This window comes from Leucoraja erinacea, chromosome 13 (assembly GCF_028641065.1).
Source record: "Leucoraja erinacea ecotype New England chromosome 13, Leri_hhj_1, whole genome shotgun sequence".
NCBI lineage: Eukaryota > Metazoa > Chordata > Chondrichthyes > Rajiformes > Rajidae > Leucoraja > Leucoraja erinaceus.
Genome location: NC_073389.1, coordinates 38860782 through 38885017, shown reverse-complemented (window position 1 = coordinate 38885017; position 24236 = coordinate 38860782). Strand labels below are relative to the sequence as shown.

At 44.9% G+C, this 24236-nt stretch overlaps 1 protein-coding gene across 2 annotated transcripts in view; it reads left to right on the top strand.

Annotated features, from left to right (window-relative positions):
• Positions 1-24236, top strand: part of LOC129702890 (NXPE family member 3-like) — a 54754-nt gene that overhangs the window by 7818 nt on the left and 22700 nt on the right. The window contains exons 2-3 of one of the 2 annotated variants that reach the window (XM_055644965.1): positions 7144-7197; positions 23943-24115. In XM_055644965.1, coding sequence (XP_055500940.1) covers positions 24002-24115 — 114 coding nt within the window. In that variant the 5' untranslated portion in view covers positions 7144-7197; positions 23943-24001. The remainder of the gene's footprint in view (positions 1-7143; positions 7198-23942; positions 24116-24236) is intronic. The other variant, XM_055644964.1, reaches the window with a different exon arrangement.

Here is a 24236-nt window from a genome sequence, read left to right as displayed (position 1 = left end):
GAGCGAGAGAGAAAACAGGGAATTACAGAACAGTTAGCCTGACTTTGGTGGTGGGAAAGATGCCACTGTGGCACAGCCAATTATTAAAGAAGGTAATAATGGGGCATTTGGATAGCAGTAAAAGGATTCTTCCAAGTCAGCATGGATTTATGAAAGGGAAATTATGCTTGACTAATCTTGTGGAATATTTTGAAGATGTGACAAGTAAAATGGATGAAGGGGTGCCAGTGGATGTAGTGTATCTAGACTTTCAGAAAGTCTTTGATAAGGTCCCGCACGGGAGACTGGTGACTAAAATTAGAGCACATGGTATTGGGGGTAGTGTGTTGACATGGATAGAAAATTGGTTGGCAGATCGGAAGCAAAGAGTAGAAGTGAACGGGTCCTTTTCAGAATGGCAGGCAGTGGCGAGTGGGGTGCCGCAAGGCACGGTGTTGGGGCCGCAACTGTTTACCATATATATTAGTGATTTGGAAGAGGGAATTAGGTGCAACACTAGCAAGTTTGCGGATGACACAAAGCTGGGTGACAGTGTGAACTGTGAAGAGGATGCTATGGAGACGCAGGGTGAGTTGGTTAGGTTGGGAGAGTGGGGAGATGCAGTATATGTGGATAAATGTGAGGTTATCCACTTTGGTGGCAAGAACAAGAAGGCAGATTATTATCTGAATGGTGTCTGATTAGGAAAAGGGGAAGTGCAACGAGACCTGGGTGTCCTTGTACATCAGTCACTGAAAGTAAGCATGTTGGTAATAATAATAATAATAAATTTTATTTATGGGCGCCTTTCAAAAGTCTCAAGGACACCTTACAGAATTTAACAAGAGTAAAAAACATATAATCGGAGTAAAATAAATAATAAAGACATCACCAATGCACAAATTAAAGACAGAATTCGATCCAAAGACAAAAAAAATCAAAAACACAATGTGAAGAGAGAGCAGCGGCAGCTAAACCGCGTTAGCGTACACTCTTCCTTCCGACAGCCATCTTGGACACAAACTAAAATAATCACTTACACACAAAAATCATCCCCCCACAATGGTTACCACTGTGGGGGAAGGCACAATGTCCAGTCCCCATCGCTAGTTCTCCCAAAGTCAGGCCTATTGAGGCCTCCGCTATTGCCTCTACGGAGGTCCGATGTTCCTGGACGTTCTCGCCGAGTGCTGTTGCCCCGGCATCGGGAGAGTCCTCTCAGCGGCTGGGCCACCTGGAACGGCCGCTTCCTTACCGGAGACCGCGGCTTCCGAAGCCGACAAGGCTGCGCCGGTTTGGAGCTCCCAGGCTCCCGATGTTGAAGTCGGCGCCGCCCACTCCGCAGATCCGCAGCAGGGAGGTGTTGAACTCGGCGGTCACAGCTCACCGGAGCTTCAGCGCGTCGATCCAGCGCGGCAACCCAGGCAAAGCATCGCCCGCTCCACTCCGCGATAGCGTTCCAGCGCTGGGCCGCCACCGAAGCCGAGGAGCTGGGCGGTCCCTGCCAGGAAACGCCCGCTGGTAGGCCACGAGGACGGGTCGACGGGGCAGCCCGGAGAAAAAACTGCGTCACCGACCAGGTAGGGACCTAGAAATATGGTTACCCCCTTCCCCCCACATTAAAAAGTCTATTTCTCCCACAAACAAAACACAGGACTCACTAGAACTACAAAACAAAGTGAGTTAGCTGGTTAGCAGCCATTCCCCAAGATGGCTCCTCCTCCTCCTGAGGAGGTACAGCAGGCAATAACGAGAGGATTTGAGTATAGGAGCAAAGAGGTTCTTCTGTAGTTGTACAGGACCCTGGTGAGACCACACCTGGAGTATTGTGTGCAGTTTTGGTCTTCTAATTTGAGGAAGGATATTCTTGCTATTGAGAGAGTGTGGCGTAAGTTCAGGAGGTTAATTACCGAGATGGCGGGACTGTCATATGATGAAAGAATGGAATGACTGGGCTTGTATTCACTGGAATTTAGAAGGATGAGAGGGGATCTTGAAGGATGAGAGGGGATCTTGAAGGATGAGAGGGAATCTTATAGAAACATAAAATTATTAAGGGATTGGACAAGCTAGACGCAGGAAACATGTTACCGATGTGGAATTTTCAGCCTCGGAGGGCGGTGGAGGCTAGTTCTCTGGATGCTTTCAAGAGAGATAGATAGAGCTCTTAGGGATAGCGGACTTAAGGGATATGGAGAGAAGGCAGGAATGGGGTACTGATTGTGGATGATCAGCCATGATTACATTGAATTGCGGTGCTTGCTCAAAGGGCCCGAATGGCCTACTCCTGCACCTATTGTCTATTGACTGAAATAGCAATCTTCAATTATCTGGACAGTGACTTTCTCCTTTAGCAAGGTGGGATAAAACTATTTGCTGTTTATGCTTTTCCACCAATCTAAAATTGTTAGATTTATACTATTTCAGCCCATCTGCTGAACTTCGCATGCGGCATTTTGTTGCCTCGACACTCCAGACTCCAGTTTGATTCTCTGTTACACTTGAAATGACATAAAGCTCCATGACTTTACTTGCACTGTCCTGCTTTCCTATCAACATGCCAATGCTTGCTCCGGGTAAAACCATGCCTTGGTGTTTATAAAAACCACGGCATGGATGTTAGAAATGGGAGCAGGAGAAGATCGCTCTACCCCTTGAGCCCAGACATTCTCTGTTTTCATAAAAGGAGCAAACGGCATAGCTCCAGTTGAGTTCACTTGTGTTCCTCCTGCAGTTTGTTTTGACTCCAGAGGCCAGTAACTATTGTCTCTTGTGTCAATGTTATTTCCTGATTGCTATATAGTCTAGAAATCTATCCATCTGAGCTTTGAATGTATATTATGAGAGTCTCCATGACTCCTTGGAGTAAACAATTCCAGACGTTCACCATTCTCTTGAGTGAATGAAATTATTTGCATTGGTATCAGCTGCCTCCTACTTATTCAAGTCAAGTCAAGTCAAGTCAAGTTTATTTGTCACATACACATACGAGATGTGCAGTGAAATGAAAGTGGCAATGCTCGCGGAACAACAAAACAACCAAACAAATTATAAACACAATCATAACACACATATTATTTTACATAATAAATAATAGAAGGAAAAACGTTCTGTACAGTTAGTCCCTGGTGAGAAAGGCGTTTACAGTCCGAATTGCCTCTGGGAAGAAACTCCTTCTCAACCTCTCCGTTCTCACTGCATGGCAACGGAGGCGTTTGCCTGACCGTAGCGGCTGAAACTCTGATCCCTGGTTCTACTCATCTGTTCAGAATAACTATGTTTCCCCGTGTCTCATTTGTCAGGACCTTTTAAAGAATTTTAACATTGCAAAGAGTTCTCCTTTAAATTTTCAAAACTCCAGAGAATGCAGTTGAATGCACCCTATCGCTCCAAAAACTCTCGGTTGTATTCCCTTTTGTGGCAAGTAAATCCTCTGTCCTCTGAGATCAAAACTGTACAAAATTCTCCAGTTGTGGTCAAATCAAGCTCCAATGCAAACGTAATAAAATGTAGTTTAGAGATACAGCGCGGAAACAGATCCTTCGTCCCACTGAGTCTGCACCGACGTGTGATCCCCACACACTTACACCATCCTATATACACTAGGGCCAATTTTACTTTCATGTCAAGCCAATTAACCTACAAACCTGTATGTCTTTGGAGTGTGGGAGAAAACTGAAGATATCGGAGAAAACCCACGCAGGTCACGGGGAGAAAGTGCAAAATCCGTACAGACAGCACCCATAGTCAGGATCGAATCTGGGTATCTGGCTACTGTAAGGCAGTAGCTCTACTGCAGTGTCACAGGTTTATTCCTGTATACAAATCCTCTTTTAATAAAATTAACCATTTAATTTGCCCACCTAATTGTTTATCTATTTGCATTCACTGCGGACTCTTTTGAATGCTCTCAATCGCTGATCTCCACCAAAAACAAATACTGTGCTCTTCTGTTATGTGACTTAAAGTGGATACCCTCTCATTTTCCCACACTGTTCTGCCTACTTACCATGTTTATGTCGCCTTGAAGCATCTTTACATACTTTGAACTCACAACCCACCTCATTTTAATATTGTTAGCAAACATGAAAGTGTAACATTTTGCCCCCTTGATCAAGTTATTGATGTAGATTGTAAAAAGTTGGATACCAATTGCTGCGTTACCCCTCTAGTCACAGCCTGTCATTCTGAGAACAATGTGTTATTTCTTTTCAAGATTTCTGTCTGATGACCAGTTTCTTGCCTGAAGACCAGAATCTTGCCTCCAATTTGGAGTCATAGTCATGGAGTCGTACAGGTCGGTCGGCCCAACTCATCTGCACCGACCAAAATTCCCTCCCATCTAAACAAGTTCCATTTGGTCCATATCCCTCCTACTCTAAGTCTGAAGAAGGGCCTCGAACCGAAACGTCACCTATTCTCTCCAGAGATGCTGCCTGTCCTGCTGAGTTACTCCAGTATTTTTGTGTCCCAACAAACCTTTCCATTCCAATCTCTGTACCTGATCATTATTTCTAATCTTGTTGACCGACCTTTATATGTGGGAATTATCTAATGCCTTCTTAAAATCTAAGAACACGCCTTCACGTTTTTTTCCTCCTTTTTCTATTCTCAAAGAGCCATGTCAGATAAATAAAATGTGATTTTCATTTCACAAAGCCAAGCTGGTGTGGATCAATCATAATTTTAAGTGTAGCAATAAATAATTGACATGGCATGTGAGTGACAGTAAACTTCTTCTTTATTTGCAATACCTTGTCAGACAAGAACAGGTAAGCAAGAATCTGTTCTACAGACACAAAGCATGCAGCTTTTTTGTACTATTTATGATGAACAAAATGTGGGATTAGTAACGTACACTTGTTCTCACGGTTAACTATTGTGATCCAGCATTCTGTCATTTTTCCCTTGGTAAAATGGCTCTTTCACTTAAAAACAAGACATGCAGGTGTTCAAGTTGTTGACTTTGTAGGTCAGTGTGACCAGAGATGTTTAGCCTAGTACAGAGTGTCGCCCATTTTCATGACAAGATGGAACAGCTCCGTTCTTTCCACAATCCTGCCTCTTAATACAACAACAGAAAAGGCATTGGTAAATATCATTATACAGAGAGATAGTGAGCTGCAGAAAGACAAGATTTTTAGTGATCAGCAATATATTGAAACGTGATGTGGTGGGGATCGGCATCGAGACGGGAGTGTGCTGTTTTGATAAGCAGAGAGCTACCATGATGTAGAGTGGTAACTGACACTGCCAGTGAGCAAAATAATAGTAGCATACTTAAATTGTCTTGGAGTCATCCAGCTCCGCTCCCTGTGTCAGGGAGCTATGCCTACCAGTTAAAGGGCTCTACCTCTGCGATCTTGTGCAAGGTGCTGCATTCTCCTGAATAAACCTTGCACCAGTCTCAATTTGTTTATCTTGGTTGGAGAACAAGCAGCAGGATTCATTGAGAGCTTCAAACTCTTTCCCCCCCCTCCACCCACGCCACTGAGAGTAAGTCTAGAGCCATCCGATTGCCTTCTCTAGCACGTTTACTCCTAGGCCAGATATCAGGATGTGGAGACATTTGTGGAACTCTGCATTGCAGACCACAGGTTGGTCTTCAACGCGTTTCCTTTGCCGAAACTTCCCTGGGGATTCCTGAACATGATTCCTGATCAAGTGAGGCTGAATGTCTTTAAGGATTTATAGGCATTGTCACCACAAATTCAAATTATTGCATACTGAATAATCGTAGAGTTTCACTCAGTCGGTTCTGGCAAATGAAATCTAGATTCCAGCTGGATGTATGTATGTGTACCTTGGAACATTCCACACACACTCCAACCATAGTGCACTAAGGGCTGAGAGTTTCCCAGTTGTACTTTTAGTGGCATTGTGCTGCTTAACAAAAGTGCGAGCGATCCCATCAATATGAAGTGCCAACGTGAGTAATATTGTAAAATATCTGACAGTAGCAGGTGGAATTAATGACACAAAGGTACGTCAAGTTATTGCCTATAGTGTTCAAGAAGGAACTGCAGATGTAAGCCCAAACGGAAAGAACCACAAACCACTGCTACTTCTGTGTGTAGCTCACCTGTGTTTCTTCACAAACTTCCCATACAATCCATTCTATTGGCTGCTAATGAACCAGCCCCCCCCCCCCCCCCGGTAGTGAGACTTGAATTTATTTGAATTCACTCCCGCTATTAGCCACTTACACACTATTCATGTTGAGATAGTCTGCACCAGCAATTTCTTGTGAAACTATTGAATAACAACGGAGAAAACTATCCTTCATCTCATAGGTACTAGTAAGCTCAGTGTACCTGTATATTTAATAAACACCCCCAATTTCCGATCTGGTAGGTATGCTGTCAACTCCAAATTGTACTAAGCTGTGCCCGTTTAGCTTTATGAGATCATTCCCATAACATGCTACCCTCATGTCATATATGACCCAGTGATGCAGCCGGAGATTGAGTAAAGTCTGTGTTCTTTCTGCTGAAATCAGTTGCTAACAGCATAATTAACTTAAAAGATACTGCTCCACTTTAGGAATATAGTAGATGAATATCTGCATACTATTTTTTACATACATATTCCACACTATTATGAGTTTAGGCTTTAGAGTGTTCATATAAAAGACACCTTGCATAACGTTAGTCAATAGTGGGTGAATAACCAATCATTTATTGTCCCACTTTTCTTCAACCTTGAGAAAATATTAGAAATATACCTCTCTTCTTGGGCAGACTGCTCATCCTTTGTGAGATGTCTCTGTTTCCACTTGGATAGCCATAGTTTCCTCTATTGCCCGTAAGGACGGAAATTTTTGGCTTCTCTTGCCGCGGAGGAATAATCAACCAGAAACTGAATCTAATAATCGGTTGTGATTTGTAAACGAAAAGTTTCCAGAGGATATCTGCCCCCACCTGTTTGTAGAACCCCGACTTGAATATCGACAGCAGCTCTCATAATGTAATAACATTTGCATGCTCAAACCACCTCTAGCCCATTGTTGCTTTGCTGTCCATGACAAGACAGACGATGACTGAAGATGAGATCAAGGTGCTTTCTGAGAAAGCACTTGCTATAAATCCACCAAGAAGATTCTTGGCCTCAGACAGAAGACTAACAGTCAGCTTATCCTAGACTTTGCTCTGTCCCTTTGCACAGATATCATCACACGCTGGGGACGGTACTGAGCATGAAGAGAGCACAGCAACCATGGTGAGGGGTATCTGCCACTCACTAGGGTAGAGCTGAAAAGTATGCAGGGAAACGGAAGTTTACCCTGAAAAGGTGTATTATTGGATAGGCTTCAGGCCTATACAATCTTAACAGAATTGAGTTTAGACTGTATAACACAGAAGACCCTCTACTGACCTTGTAAAGGCGAATCCTTCCCTGAGAAATCTCAAAACTTTCTGGGGTTAAAGCCTTTCGACTTTGATTTTGGACCAGGAGGGAACTGGAGATGCCGGGCGCGAGGAGCATGGGCCGGTAGGCGGGTGAACGTGGTTAATGGCTTCTGAGCCTCTAAGGTCAGCTGCAGGAGGCACCCCCCTGGGACACAGAGATTGCCGACTGGACTTTGAACTTTCAATAATGGCACCAAAAATGGCGGCGCCCATATGTGTATTATATGCAAAATGAATTTCACTGTGTAGTTGCATATGTGACAACTAAAGCATTATTGACTATTCTCATTAAAGGGGCAACTAAACCGAAACCGAGAATGTGTAATGTTATAGTCAGCTAGATAGTACACAACTGCAACACAATGTCCTAAACTCTATACTGGGTTCTTTGACGGATGAAGGGCAATGTGCCAAAAACCACCTTCCCTATTCCATCTACAATGCCCTCCATAATGTTTGGGACAAAGACCCATCATTTATTTATTTGCTTCTGCACTCCACAATTTGAGATTTGTAATAGAAAAAAAAATGACATGTGGTTAAAGTCTACATTGTCAGATTTTAATAAAGGTCATTTTTATACATTTTGGTTTCACCATGTAGAAATTACAGCTGCATTTATACATTGTCCCCCCACATTTCAGGGCACCATAATGCTTGGGACACAGCAATGTCATGTAAATGAAAGTAGTCATGTTTAGTATTTTGTTGCATATCCTTTGCATGCAATGACTGAAGTCTGTGATTCATGGACATCACCAGTTGCTGGGTGTCTTCTCTGGTGATGTTCTGCCAGGCCTGTATTGCAGCCATCTTTAGCCTATGCTTGTTTTGGGGACTAGTCCCCTTCAGTTTTCTCTTCAGCATATAAAAGGCATTCCCAATCGGGTTCAGATCGGGTGATTGACTTGGCCACTCAAGAACTGACCATTTTTTAGCTTTGAAAAACTACTTTGTTGCTTTAGCAGTATGTTTGGGATCATTGTCTTGCTGTGGAATGAACCAACAGCTAATGCGTTTTGAGGCATTTGTTTGAAGATGAGCAGATAGGATGTGTCTATACACTTCAGAATTCATTATGCCACTACCATCAGCAGTTGTATCATCAATGAAGATATGTGAGCCAGTACCTTCAGCAGCCATACATGCCCAAGCCATAACACCCCCTCCCCCATGTTTCACAGAAGAGGTGGTATGCTTTGGATCTTGGGCAGTTCCTTCTCTCCTCCATACTTTGCTCTTGCCATCATTCTGATCGAAGTTAATCTTCTGTTCACAAGACCTTTTTCCCGAACTGAGGTTGCTCTTTTAAGTACTTCTTGGCAAACTGTAACCTGGCCATCCTATTTTTGTGTCTAACCAGTGATTTGCATCTTGCAGTGTAGCCTCTGTATTTCTGTTCATGAAGGCTTCTGCGGACTGTGGTCATTGACAAATCCACATCTGACTCCTGAAGAATGTTTCTGATCTGCCAGACAGCTGTTTGGATTTTTTTTTCTATTATAGAGAGAATTCTGCCATCTGCTGTGGAGGTCTTCCTTGGCTTGGCAGTCCCTTTGCGATTAGTAAGCTCACTAGTGCTTCCTTTCTTCTTAATGATGTTCCAAACAGTTGATTTTGGTAAACCTAAGGTTTGGCTGATGTCTAACAGTTTTATTCTTGTTTCTCAGTCTCAAAATGGCTTCTTTGACTCTCATTGGCACAACTTTGGTCCTCGTGTTGTTAAACAGCAATAAAAGTTTCCAAAGGTGATGAAATGACTGGAGGAAAGACTAGGTGCTGAGAACTCTCTTATACCTGCATTAAGGAGGCAAACCTGACCAGTTACAAACCCTGTGAAGCCATGTGTCCCAAACATTATGGTGCCCTGAAATGGGGGGGACTATGTATAAGCACAGCTATAATTTCTACATGGTGAAATCAAAATGTATAAAAATGGCCTTTATTAAAATCTGCACTTTAACCACATGTGATTTTTTCTCTTTACTGGAACATTTTACTGGAACTTGTTGGATTCCTTTGATCATCAATACTCCCCAACGCTCTGACATCACTATAAAAGACCTGCCTACGACTTCCCAAAAGTCTCACACTTAACCGAGTTATCTTCCTGAACCATTCCTTGGCCCACTTGTCCAGCTGATCAAGATCCTGTTGTAATTCTTGATAACCAGCCTCACTATATACGATGCCACCTATTTTAGTCATCTGAAGCATGCCTTATACATCCTCTTCCAAATTATTGATGTAGATGGCAAAGGACAATGGGCCCATCACTGATACCTGGAGCACACTGCTAATCAGAGGATTCCATTCCAAACAACAACCTTCCACCAATACCCTCTGCTTCCTAACTTGAAGCCAATTCTGTATCCATTTAGCTAAATCTTCCTGAATCCCATGCAATCTAACCTTCCAGATTAGCCAACAATACAGAAGCTAATCAAAGGCTGTGCTTGTCCATGTAGGCTACATCCACGATCCTGCCTGCATCAATCTTGGTTACTTCAAAACACTCAATTCAATTTGTGAGCCATGACCTCCCACATACCAAGCCATGCTGATTATCCCTAATCAACCCCTGTCTGTCCAAATGCATTTTTATATTATAAAGGTAGACACAAAATGCCGGAGTAACAGAAGAACTGGTGGCATCTCTGGAGATCTCTTATTACTCAGAATCCTTTCTGGTAACTTTCCTAATGGAGATACTTGGCTTACTGACCCGTTGCAGTTTGCATACCGTCCGAACAGGTCCACGGACGATGCGGTCTCCCAGGTCTTGCACACCGCTCTCTCCCATCTGGACAGCCAGAAGGGGGGCTACGTGAGGATGCTGTTCATAGACTACAGTTCAGCCTTCAACACGATAGTCCCCACCAGACTGGCCGGGAAGCTACTGGAATTGGGGCTCAACACCTCCCTCTGTGCCTGGGTCCTGGACTTTCTCACCGCCAGGCCCCAGGTAGTCAAGATGGGAGGGAATACATCAAAGTCCCTCACCCTGAGCACAGGATCGCCCCAGGGTTGCGTCCTCAGCCCCCTATTGTACTCCCTGTACACACATGACTGTGTGGCTAGGTTCAGCTCCAATTCAATAATTAAGTTTGCTGATGACACTGTGGTGGTGGGCCTGATCTCAGACAATGATGAGAGGGCCTACCGGGAGGAGGTGGCTGATCTAGCACTCTGGTGCCAGGAGAACAGCATCCTCTTGAACATCAAAAAAACGAAGGAGCTGATCATGGACTTTAGGAGGGCACATCATCCGAGGACGTACACTCCATTGAGTATAAATGGGGATCCTGTGGATAGGGTGAACTGTTTTAAATATCTGGGAGTCCACATCTCTGAGGATATGACATGGTCATCACACGCCTCAGCACTGGTGAGTAAGGCAAGGCAGCGCCTTTACCACCTCAGGCAATTGAGGAAATTCAGAGTGTCTCCGAGGATCCTACAGTGCTTCTACGCAGCGGCGGTGGAAAGCATCTTGTCCAGGAACATTACCATCTGGTTCGGGAATTGCTCTGCCAAGGACAAGAAGGCTCTGCAGAGAGTAGTGCGTTCGGCCGAACGCACTATGGGAACTTCACTCACCCCCCTGCAGGAACTATACAACAGGAGGTGCAACTCCAGAGCAAACAAAATCATGAGAGACCTCTTCCACCCCTGCAACGGACTGTTCCAGCCGCTACGGTCAGGCAAACGCCTCCGTTGCCATGCAGTGAGAACGGAGAGGTTGAGAAGGAGTTTCTTCCCAGAGGCAATTCGGACTGTAAACGCCTTTCTCACCAGGGACTAACTGTACAGAACGTTTTTCCTACTATTATTTATTATGTAAAATAATATGTGTGTTATGATTGTGTTTATAATTTGTTTGGTTGTTTTGTTGTTCCGCGAGCATTGCCACTTTCATTTCACTGCACATCTCGTATGTGTATGTGACAAATAAACTTGACTTGACTTGACTACTGGTCTATAGTTTTGAGTTTTTCCTCTGTAGCCCTACTTAAATAGAGATAATATATTAACCACTTTGCAGTTTTCCGCCACCTCTCATGTTCAATAATGATTCATGTATCTCAGCCAGGACCTGTGCCATCTCTTCTCTTGCACAGTCGTCTTGGATTTATCTAATCAGGTCTGGGAGATTTATCTAATTTCATACGTCTTAGGACATCCAGCAACTCCATAACTGTATTATGGACTGTCTTCGTGACATCTCCATTAACTGTTTTCATGTTCCCTTGTCTTGTTTCTCCCCATCTTAACAATAAGAGATAGACACAAAGTGCTGGAGTAACTCGGTGTGTCAGGCAGCACCTCTGGAGATGGGGGACGTTTCATGTCGGGACCCTTCTTCAGACAGAAAGTAGAGGGAAGGGAACTGGAGGTAAGAAAATGCCAGAACAAAGCAGGTCTGGTAACAGATGATCAAGGAAGGGTGGAGCCCATTGTGGCCTGTTGTTGGCTGGGGAAGATGAGATAACTAAGAGATACAATGATGCGAACAGTGGAACTAGTAGGACAACTTGGACAGTGGGGGGTGGGGGTGGGGTGGTGGTGGTGGGGAGGGAAAGAAATGCAAGGGTGACTTGATTTGGAGAAATTAATGTCCATACCATTACATTGTAAGCTGTCCAAGCAAAATATGAAGTGCTGGTCCTTATTAAAAATGACACATAGTGATTGGGGGCCTTGCACATAAATGTTTCCACAAAAGTTGACCACTTTGGTTTCTGATGGGGCCCAATGCTCTCTCTAATTACCCTAGTTATCTCATGCCTCCTATTTGCTCTCCTGGTGTTCTTAAGTTTGCTCATCAAACCACTATGTTCCAGGGAGATGCTTGATCCCATCTGCCTATTACCTGTCTTGCTTGTTTTTTTATTCCTGACCAGAGCCTCAATTTCTCTTGCCATCCAGGGTCCCTTACTCCTACCTGCCTTTCCCTTCACTCTAGCTGTGACATGCATATCTTGAACTCTTGCTGTTACACTTTCTAAAAGCATCTTGCCTGCAAATGACCTACTTTTGTAAGTTCCCATTTAATACCATCAAAGTTGATTTTACCCCAATTTAAAACTTTAATGTGGGCCAGCCTGTCCTTATCCATATCAATTATAAAGTTAATAGAGTTGGTTGTTGGTCCCAAAAGACACTTGCCCTTCCCAATTCCCTAAAAGTAGGTTAAGCCCTAAAAATTCATAAATTCTGGGAGCAGAATTAGGCCAGTCAGCCCATTAAGTCTACGCCGCCATTCAATGATGGCTGATCTATCTTTTCCTCTCAACTCCATTTCCTCTCAACTCCTGCCTTCTTCCCATAACGCCTGACACCCTTGCTAAGCAAGAATCTGTCAACATGTGCTTTTAAAAATATCCATTGACTTGGCCTCCACAGCCATCTGTTGCAATGAATTCCACAGATTTGCCACCCCCTGACTAAAGACATTTATTCTCATCTCCTTTCGAAAGGTCCTTTTACTCTGAGGCAATGGCCTCTGGTCCTCTAGACTCTCACACCTGATCAGATCCAAAAACTTGCTTCAAATTGGATCACAGTTTATGCAAAATTGATCTGTACACGTGCATATCAAAAACTTAAATTAACTTTATCATCCTGTTGTTGTACAGAACTCCTTGGATTTAAAGGACCTTTGTGTGCAAATGCTTTCCTCGTTATTTTTGATCTTCTGTTCCTTTGTGCTTATACTTGGGGAATCTTGTGGGCTTTGCATTATGAGCAAGTACATCCTGGATATATTAAATTAATTATGTATACCTTTCTGTTTTCCAATTACTGTGAGACATGTACACCACATAGGTCTCTTCCAGCTCTAACTTCATACTGGGATCTCATATCTATGTTTATTGTGTTGATTTGTTTATCATAAAACAATGCTTGATGTACTTAGAACTTTAGAAGGGCATTTCAGATCAAGATCTTCCTTCAGATTGATTACTGAATGCTTTTGTTTCACACTCAGCCTCCAGGTATCTATTGCTCAATTGTTTTACTTTTAGCCACATAGGTTTTGTTTGTCTGTGAAAACTTGCAGCTTAAAGGGCCTGTCCCACCAGCATGTGATTGCATGCATCTAGCGCGATCAAACGTGGTGGCTTGAGGCGTACGGCCTCGTGGGGCCAGTCACACTTCCAACCGCGGAGCCGTCTGGAGTTGTGTGGGGCTGGTCCCGACATCATACTCACCAATCAGCTGGGCAGGAGGTGGGCCGACTGGATTACGGCGTCGGGCGGCTACGTCATCGCGCAACGGCACGCCGGGCGGTGACGTCATAGCGCGACGCCACACGCTAGGCGTACGCTGTCAAGACGCTGTGTACGGCGTCGAGACGGTGCGTATGGCGTCGAGATGGTATGTACACACGTCGAGGCGCTGCGTACGGCCTCAATGTGGACTGCGGGCCAACAGGCCGTTGCCGTGCGGAATTTTTGGACAGTGTCAGTTTTTCGGAGCCCCGGGCGATGTCGGGACCAGATCCGCACAACTCCATACGGCTCCGGCGATCGAAGTGGGACCGGCCCCGCGAGGCCGTACGGCTCAAGCAACCACATGCTGGTGGGACAGGCCCTTAAGTTTGTATCTAAGGAATATTATTTGACTGTTCTGATAAGATTACTTCGTAATTTTCTTTAGATTTGAAATTGCACAATTCATTGCACTTTTTAGGAATGAGATGACTGGGAGGAGAAGAAAAGACACAAGTGAATCATTGATCAGTTAAGATAGACACAAAATGCTGGAGTAACTCAGCGGGTCAGGCAACTGGAGAAAAGGATTTGGTGACTTTTCGGGTCAAGACCCGCCTTCAGATTGAGAGTCGGGGCGAGGGAAACTAGAGATATGAAATGGTACAGAACAAATCTGAGCCAGTACTGATGGCCAAGGAGCCCACAATGGTCCACTGTTGGCTGTGGTTTATAAATTATAGGAGCAGAATTAGGCCATTTGCCCCATTTCCACTCCGCCATGCAATTGTGGCTAATCTATCTTTCTCTCTCAACCCCATTCTCGTGCTTTCTTCCCATAACCCCTGACGCGCTTACTAATCTCGAATCTGTCAATCTCCAACGAAGGGACATGAACAGTGAAACTAGCAGGACAAGTAGGGTGGGGGAGGGATGGCGACAGAGAGGGAATACATGGGTTACTTAAAATGAGAGATATTGGTATTCATACCGCTGGGTTGTAAGCTGCTTAAGCTAAATATGAGATCAGGCAATTTAATTCCCGCTGTTGGGAGATTACCAGAGTCTGTGGTTAAGAAAAATCCCCCTTCCTATGCCCCTCTTTCTAATTCCATCTAGCTATTTAAGACACATTTCACCCACAGGTTTCCACTGCCCTGAGCATCCCAGGTGTTACTTTGCCCGCAAAGAACCTACTCCAATCGACCGTAGCAAACTATTGTCTAATAGCTTCAAAGTTAGCCTTGCCCCAATTCAGAATGTTAGCTTGTGGGCCCACCTTTCCTCAATCTATATTTATCATATCCGTTTCCCTCTGCATATTATGTTCAATTGATTCTGCTCCTTAACTGAAAATAAATAACCGGAGCAGCAGCAATCTGCAACTGAACTTTTAAATCCACAGTGAGAAACCTGATGGAAGGAACAGATAGAGGCAGCTTATTTATCTAATAGACGTCAGTATAATAGGAATGGGTATGCCAATTGTGTAGAAAGGGGGAAGGGCAGCTGTGCTAAAACAACAAACTGCTGGAGAAACTCAGTGGGTCCAGCAGCCGTTGTGGAAGCAAAGGAATAGTCAATGTTTCAGGTTGAGACCCTGCACCAGGACTGAGTGTAGAAGAGGTAGGAGGGAGGAGTGAGATGGGAACTGGAAGGTACCAGGTGAAGGGGGAGAGGAAGGGTGCACCTACAGCGCCCTCCAGAGGGCAGCAGGTCGAACAGTCCAAACGCAGGATGGGAGCTGTCTTTGATGATATTCTTTGCCCTGATGGATATCAGGTAGATATCCATCAGGGAGGGGAGAGGGCAACCGATATACCTCTCTTGTTCTTGGACAGACTACTCATCCTTTGTGAGATGTCTCTGTTTCCATTTGGATAGCCATAGTTTCCTCTATTGCCCGTAAGGACGGAAATTTTTGGCTTCTCTTGCCGCGGAAGAATAATCAACCAGAAACTGAATCTAATAATCGGTTGTGATTTGTAAACGAAAAGTTTCCGGAGGATATCTGCCCCCACCTGTTTGTAGAACCCCAACTTGAATATCGACAGCAGCTCCCATAATGTAATAACATTTGCATGCTCAAACCACCTCTAGCCCATTGTTGCTTTGCTGTCCATAACAAGACAGACGATGACTGAAGATGAGATCAAGGTACTTTCTGAGAAAGCACTTGCTATAAATCCACCAAGAAGATTCTGTTAGTCAGCTTATCCTAGACTTTGCTCTGTCCCATTGCACAGATATCATCATACGCTGGGGACGGTAGTGAGCATGAAGAGAGCACAGCAACCATGGTGAGCGCTGACCCTGCAGATAAAAAGCCCTTTGGCTTTGATAGAAGAGTAGGCCTGTTGCTCCAACCAGCCTCCGTGGAGGGGTATCTGCCACTCACTAGGGTAGAGCTGAAAAGTATGCAGGGAAACGGAAGTTTACCCTGAAAAGGTGTATTATTGGATAGGCTTCAGGCCTATACAATCTTAACAGAATTGAGTTTAGACTGTATAACACAGAAGATCCTCTACTGACCTTGTAAAGGCGAATCCTTCCCTGAGAAATCTCATAACTTTCTGGGGTTAAAGCCTTTCGACTTTGATTTTGCCTCAACCGATGGCATTAACCTACAACCTCCAGTGTCTGACCGCATCAGAACATACATCAGCTCCTTATGCGACTAGAATTGAAGCATAGCATCCGCTTGGTGTGGGAATACGAGTTTCCTGTCAACTCCTCACAGTCAGAATCACCCTCAGGGTGGAAAATATCATTATGCAACCCTGAACCAGGAATTTCTGCCACAGTCCTCTGGCTGGAAAACCTATCTCAGTTGCCAGTGAGCACAACACATTCTCTTCACCACAGTGAGCGCGATGGCCCTGGGCCTAACAAAGGCTTCTGGCTAGGTCTGCATTTAGTAGGCTTGGTGTTCCAACCAACCTCAGAGCAGCGATTCTAGCTGTTAGTTTACATATATAGAGGTGATATGCCCGCCCGGATACTGGAACCCTACCCACATAGGTTGGTTCCACCACCCCCGCAGCCGCCTAAATTTCTCCGTGCAAGTCTTAAACTTGCTAACATAAGTCCTCTCCGAAGAGATACATTGCAGGCTGCATGTTACTGGCCCTGCATAAATGAGCAATTTTGGGGGGAATTACCTCAGGCCTTAAAGCATTTTACGAACGCAATTTAGCTTCAACTGTGTATTACATAGAAGTGCTAAAGCATCTTCTGCACTATCAAAAGCTGAACCCATCTACTGCCCTTGCAAAGGCTGAAATGGCATCAGTTAATAGAAACATAGAAAATGGGTGCGGGAGTAGGCCATTCGGCCCTTCGAACCTGCACCGCCATTCAATATGATCATGGCTGATCATCCAACTCATTTCTTTGGATACGCTGAAATTTTAATTCTTGCCCACGTATCACCACTGAGATATCCCAAATGGTGAGATTGACTTTTGGAACATCCAAAGTCTGGCAGTTCATTTGGACTGGTGTATTTCCCAGCCATATCCACCACATACCTCTCTTAGTTGATGAGAAGCTAAATCACTCGTGCTCTTAGCCAGATCTCCTCCAGTGGATCTCCTATCCCCAAAGGGATGGCAAATTGTGTGACAAGAGCCGGAACTCCTTCATATGATTAAACTGAAACATATCCCCCATAAGTTCAGGGGATTCGAATTCCTTGTCGATATCCCCATAGTCAGAGTTAGTTACATGTAATAATCTCCAGTACTCCCCTCTACTGAGCGGGAGATAAAAGAATGCAACCCTGAACTAGTTGTTGCTTCCCCTCATTTGAGCGGGAGATATTGTAACGCAAACCTGAGCCAGGTATTGCTTCCCCTCTGCTGAGCGGGAGATACATAACGCAATCCTGAGCCAGGTGTTGCTTCCACAGGCAGGAGCACAATTCTATTATACTATATACTCACTGGACAGGTTGCGCCTGCTAATGACTCCGAGTCCGGGCTTGCTCCCTTCTGGAGCCTCAACGGAATCTAGAGGGGAGGAATGGTGAAAGTACACAAAGATCTATGCCATGTGGCCAGGCCTTCCTCAGCTCACACCAGCAGACTGCTCACAAGGCAGGGTCGACGAAGAAGAGAGAGAATCCTGGGAAACTCTGGTATTTAACCTTCAGATGAGTCACCCGTCACCTGACGCTGCTTGGCCAATCGGGTACAGGAGCCTTTTAAACCCTTGATTCCAGACTCACAGCCACAAGGCCTGTACTCGGGAGAGAAAGGTAAATACATAGCATTCACCAGAGAGGGGGAGCCTAACAGTCGTGCAGTGAAAATGGCAGTTAGGGCTTTGGTATGTTCCTGCAGAATGCAGGGAGTCAGAGAGACCTCCAGTGTCCCTGAGCATCTCGCACGTGGGAGGTGCGTCCAGTTGCAGCTCCTTACTAACCGCGAGAGGGAAGTGAAAGCATGAGGGAAGAATGAGAGTTATAGTCAGGTGGTCTTACCTGAGATGCAGGTAGTATGCAGATGGGAGTACTCAAAGAATGCAGGAATCCCCTGTGGCCATTCCCTTTCCAAACAGGTATATCTTTTTGGATATTGTTGGGGAGGGGGTGACTGTTTATGGGAGAGCACCAGCAGCAGTCAGTCTGTGGCAACAGGCCTAACTGAGGCACAGCAGGGAAGGTGAAGTACTAGGTATTAGAGGGACAGACGGGAGATTCTATGGCTGCAAACGGGACTCTAGGATGGAGTGTTGTCACCCTGATGCCAGGTGTCCAGGATGTCATGGAGTGGCTGCACAACATTCTCAAAGGGAGAGGGTGGGCAGCCCGAGTCATCGCGCACGTGGCCACAAATGGCATGGGTATGAAAAGGTATGAGGTCCTACAGAGTGAATATAGGGGATTAGGCAAAAGGTGATGAAGCAGGACCTTGAGGTGCTACATGCAAGTGAGGATAGGAATGGGAAGATAGGGTAGACAAATGAGTGGCTAAAGATTTGGTGCAGGAGGCAGGGATACAGATTTTTGGACCATTGGCATCTCTTCTGGGCAGAGGTGATCTGTACAAGGGAGACGGGTTGCACCTGAACTGGTGGGGAACCCACATCCTTGCAGGAGGTTCTGCTAGTGCTACTTGGGAGGGTTTAAACTAGAGAGGCAGAGACAGGGAAGTGGTACCAGAGCAGTATGTCAAAAATTGGAAAGAATGTATGAAGCTGGAGGTTATGACCAGTAAGTCTCAAAGGAAGGTCAGGCAGAGAGTGGACAAGGAACATGGTGAAACTGATGGTCTGCAGTGTGTTTATTTCAACACGAGGAGTATTGTGGCTAAAGCAGATGAACTACAGTGCTTCTTAAACTGGTGAATGGTTCACCCAAGGGTGAATTAAATTATTTTGGGGAGAATTAATTAATTCATGTTTTTTTGCTCATGTGACAAAATAAATTATATATAAAATTATACACAAGGGAGATTATGACGAAAATTACCAAAAAACATAAGGAAATTTAGTCGAGGGTGAATTAAATTTTGTGATAAAGACTCAAGGGTGAATGACACTGAAATAGTTTAAGAGGCACTGAACTAGGATCCTGGATCAGTGCTGGGAACACTGGTGTTGTGGCTGTTTTGGAGACTTGGTTGCGAGACGGACACAACAGGGTCATCATTGCACGGTTTTGATGTTTCGAATTTGATAGAGGGAGGTAAAAGAGGTGGTGGATTTACTCAACTAATCGGGGAGAATAACACTTAGAGAAGACCTTCAGGAAGACAATCTGGGTAAAGCTGAAAAATTGGAAAGGTACAGTCACTCTCGTGGGATTGTACGATGCGCCTCCCATGTATATCTCTTGTCTTTGTGGTCAGGACGGATATGGATAATGTGCAGGAGGAGGAGATGAGCTAAATTTGGCAACATGTTTGGCATGCACATTGTGTGCTGAACGGCCTGTTATTGTACTGTTCTATGTTCCGGAATGAATAATCAATTAATTTAATGGTTGCAAGTGACTAGATGTAATAAGAGTTGTGTGTGCTGGACCATGGAAGGAATGATTTGTATATAAATGAGCTTGTGGACACTGCAGATACTTGAAGTTTGCTTAGAGTGCTGGAGTAACTCAGCGGGTCGGGTACCAACTCTGAAGGGCATGAATAGGCGATGCTTTGGGTCAGGACTCTTTAGGCTAAATGAGCTTCGTTAGCTGCCAAACCATTGATCAGTGTGAAGAAGTGTCCCAAACCAAAGTGTCACCTATACCTGTTCTCCACAGATGCTGCCTGACTCGCTGAATTACTCCAGTACTTGGTGTCTTTCTTTGTAAACCAGCATTTTCAGTTCCTACTACCAGCTACGTTCAAAATCCCCAGTGAAATGAACGTGGCAATTGAACACCATTGCCAATCACTTAATGCAATTCCTGGATGAAATAGTGTATTTGAGTGACCCAGGAGTATAAATCTGAGATTTAATGATCACGGTATGTTCCCTTTCTGTTGTTTCAAGTCTTCATACTCTGCTTCTTATTAATATGGTAAGTGATTATTGACTTGGTGCCAAAATCCCAGTCGATTACCTGTGGAAAATTTAAGCATGCTTGAAATATCACACCCAAAGGTTCAAGTCCCTGACCTACATTAAGGAAATCCTGTAAGTCAGAGGAAGGCAAAAATGCGGTGCCAATTGCTTGCTAACAGTTTAAATTGACTGTGAACACAATTGGAATTTGAGTGTCCGCAGTGACAAGAACTTCTTGTTCTGATAAGGTTGAGAAGCTCCTTAATCTCTGGATGCATAAAATGACTGATGTGGGTAGCACAGTGGCACAGCGGTAGAGTTGCTGCCTTGGCGTCAGAGACCAGTGTTGATCCTGACTACGGGAGGTGTGTGTACGGAGTTTGTACGCTCTCCCTGTGACTGCGTTGGGTTTTCTCTGGATCTGACATTGGCCTTGATATGTGAGATTAATGTCGTCTGAGACTATGGGGCCCCACGAGAAGGCACATCGATGTTCTCTCTTGCGAAGCAAGCTTAAAAAGCATTGAGCTACTACTTGGTTTCACCCTGCAGGAAGCAAGGGCTTTTTCAAAACCAGCCTTGTTGAAATCTCAGGCTGTGATGAGAAAGGTGTTGGGATGCACCGTACTGTGTTTGTTGACCAGGATGTGCTGCTCTTCCAGTGCTAACCGGAAGCCAGAAAGGGGGAATTATGTTGACTGCAGTCATGGCTCGTTTTCACGGGGCGACTTGACGCAAGATGTAGCCAGAGTGGAGTGGTCGTGGTCTAGCACGATATCACACGATATAACGGGGGTAGAGTAAAGAGTTCCCACGGTACTCGGCAATTATGTCATTTGTGCGAGTGACTTGTCCGTCTCCCGATCTTTCCCGAATGAACATCGTGGACTGTAGTGTAGTTAATCACGTGGCACAAATGATGTTATTGTTGTCATACACTATATTCTTTTTTTTCACCCGAGCTCTTTAATGAGCTGAAGAATAATCTGTGTTTTTTTAGACAAATGTTGTTTGGTGTGATGCACCTTCTCTCAATATGTGCAAGAAGTCGTCTTTTTATTTTGTCAAATATGAATAAACACTGTATCTCACATTGACCGTGATTATTTTGTTATTTTATGATCTACTGAGAGGTGAAACTTTCAGTCTGAAGAAACTTTCAGCCCGAAACGCCACCCGTTCCTTCTCTCCAGAGATGCTGCCTGTCTCGCTGAGTTGCTCCAAGCAACTGGTGTCTATCTTCAAAGGACTGACCAGGACTGCCTCTCTCTCTCTCTCCCCCTCCCTCTCTCTCACACAGGCATGAATGGATGAACTCCGCGGGCCAGGCAGCATTTACGGAGGGAAATGGATAGGTGACCCATTCTTCAGGCTGCCTTATGTCTCTTCCCCCCCCCTCACCCCAACTCCCACCCACATACACGAATGCTGGAGAAACTCAGCGGGTGCAGCGGGGCCGAAACGTTGTCTATTTCCTTCGCTCCATAGATGCTGCTGCACCCGCTGAGTTTCTCCAGCATTCGCGTGTGTGGGTGGAAGTTGGGTGGGAGAGAGACATAAGGCAGCCTGAAGAATGGGTCGCCTGTCCATTTCCCTCCGTAAATGCTGCCTGGCCCGCGGAGTTCCTCCATTCATGCCTGTGTGAGAGAGAGGGAGGAGAGAGAGAGAGAGAGAGAGGCACACACAAGGTGGATGCGAAATCTTACCTGCCTGTTTCAGTGACAGACACCCACCGCCAGTAAATGAAGACACCCCCATCTGTCTCCCCCTCCTCTCCCTCGACTCCCCCACCTTTCCCTCCCAACTCCAGTCCTGTCCCGACCCCCTGGGAAACTGAAGGTTTCCCGCTGTAATTAAAGAGTTCACACGGTAGACTGTAAAACTGGGACCCTGGTTCTGGACTCCCCCAACATCGGGAACATTCTTCCTCCATCTAGCCTGTTCAATCCCGTAGATACGATTAGACAGGTATCTAGTTATTTAATTCATTTAATGATTTCTATCGCCCAGCCTCTCATCTTTCAATCGGGTTCGGCCAGGAAGGAACTGCAGATGCTGGATTAAAACGAAGATAGACACAACATGTAGCTCAGCGGGACAAGCAGCATATCAGAAGGGTCTCGACCCGAAATGTCACCCATTCCATCTCCCCAAAGATGCTGCCTGCCGTCAAACTCATTCTCTTTAAACCGGCATCTGCTGTTCCTTCCGAAACATACACAAGAAATAAGCAACTTTTCGGGCCGAAACGTTGCCTATTTCCTTCGTTCCATAGATGCTGCTGCACCCGCTGAGTTTCTCCAGCATTTGTGTGTGTGGGTGGGAGTTGGGGGGGTAGAGAGATAAGGCAGCCTGAGGGAAGGCTCGCCTGTCAATTTCCCTCCGTAGATGCTGCCTGGCCCGCGGAGTTCCTCCAGTTAGACACTGCTTTCAGACAAAAAGAGACACACTGACATTAATGAAATGTTTGTTAGCTAGTTTTATTAGATTTGTATGTAAATAGCAAACTGGCTGGATTCACTCTATCCAACTTCCGGGTTCACCGTTCGCAGGAGTTCCCACGGTGACCGCAAGAGTTACTATGGATATCGCACGGGACACTTCGTTCATAAAATGTTGCAATGCTCAGCCACAAGTGCACAAGACACTCTTGGACAAATTCAAACATGTTTGAATTTTCTCCCGAGTACCCAAGTTACACGATTACCTACCGTTAGCGCCACGGTGGTCCACGAATGCCGTACTGTTACCGCACGAGGTTCCCACAATGTCAAACTCTGGTTACCTCTTGCGTCAAGTCGCACCGTGAAAAGGGGGTTTAAGGATGATGGAGTTGAATTCCCCAGGGAAGTAGATAGGGCAGCACTTCATAGCTAAATGCTCCAAGCGCAGTCAGCTTGAGTTGGACAAGACTGCTATGTTCGAGCACTGCAAGGCTTTCCCATGAGTCAGATGCAGCTGCCTCTCCAACTGCAATATGGCAAGCAGTATGCTGCCTTTTATTCCAAGAGTTCGGTACAAGTGTAAAGCCATCTCATTGGAATGTATGACATTCTTGTAGGGTATGACAGAGTAGATTCCCCTCTGGCTGTGGAGTTTAGAAACTCACAGTTCACAGTCTTGAAACAATGGGGTATATTATTCGAGATGGCATTTCTTCAGCTAGCAGATGGTAAATTTTTAGCATTACCTATGGGAGAGATGTGGAATTAAAATACAATGTTCAGGACTGTGTGTTTAATGGGTGTATGTGTTTAAGAATATGTTCAAAGTGCATTTAAGCGAATCTGAGTAAAGATCAGCCATAATTTAGTTAAATAGCAGAACAGACCAAAATGTAAAACATTTCTCCTTTTAGCTCTCAGCTCCCCTTCATTTCTCCTCATAAAAGCAACAGCCACAATCTGCTTCCTTGTGTGTGAAGTGTGATTCCAAAAGATCAATCTAATTGATGGTTGATCAATGTTGTACTATCTTTTGCAATCCTTTAATAAAGAATTCATATTAACTTCAGCTGCTTTCTCTATCATCTCTGCTCTATTATTTTTGTAATTAATTTCATCAGGTTTAGTCACGTATGCGTTGTCATTGATCAACCTTGTTCCTCGTGCTCTTTAATCAGACAATATTTTTCTACTGCTGAATTGCGACTGACTAGTCCTGAATGACGTCCTATTCCCACGTCCCCACCCTTACTGGTTCTGAGACAGAGCCTGGCATTAATATTGTTTCTCCGAATCTTTTACAGACAAGATGGTACTTGGGATTGAATTGGACGTTAGTAGATTCCCATGATTTCCTGATCCTAAGATTATTTGTTATTTTTCAATTGCAGATTTACCGGGAGAAGGATACGTGGATTGATTATGCATTGGAGCATAGCAACCTTCCAGCATGGATCAAGCTGCACGACAAATGTCTCTTGCCATCTCCCTACAGCGTCCCATCTTCATACTGCTTATGCTGGTGACAGTGTTTATGCTGTATATAAGCTTTCCAAATGTGAAGGTGTGCAAAATGAATAAATGTTTTCCGATAGTCTGAATCGCTAACTCTGCCTCCCTCTACATGAGTGCTCTGTTGATAACCATATAACCATATAACAATTACAGCATGGAAACAGGCCATC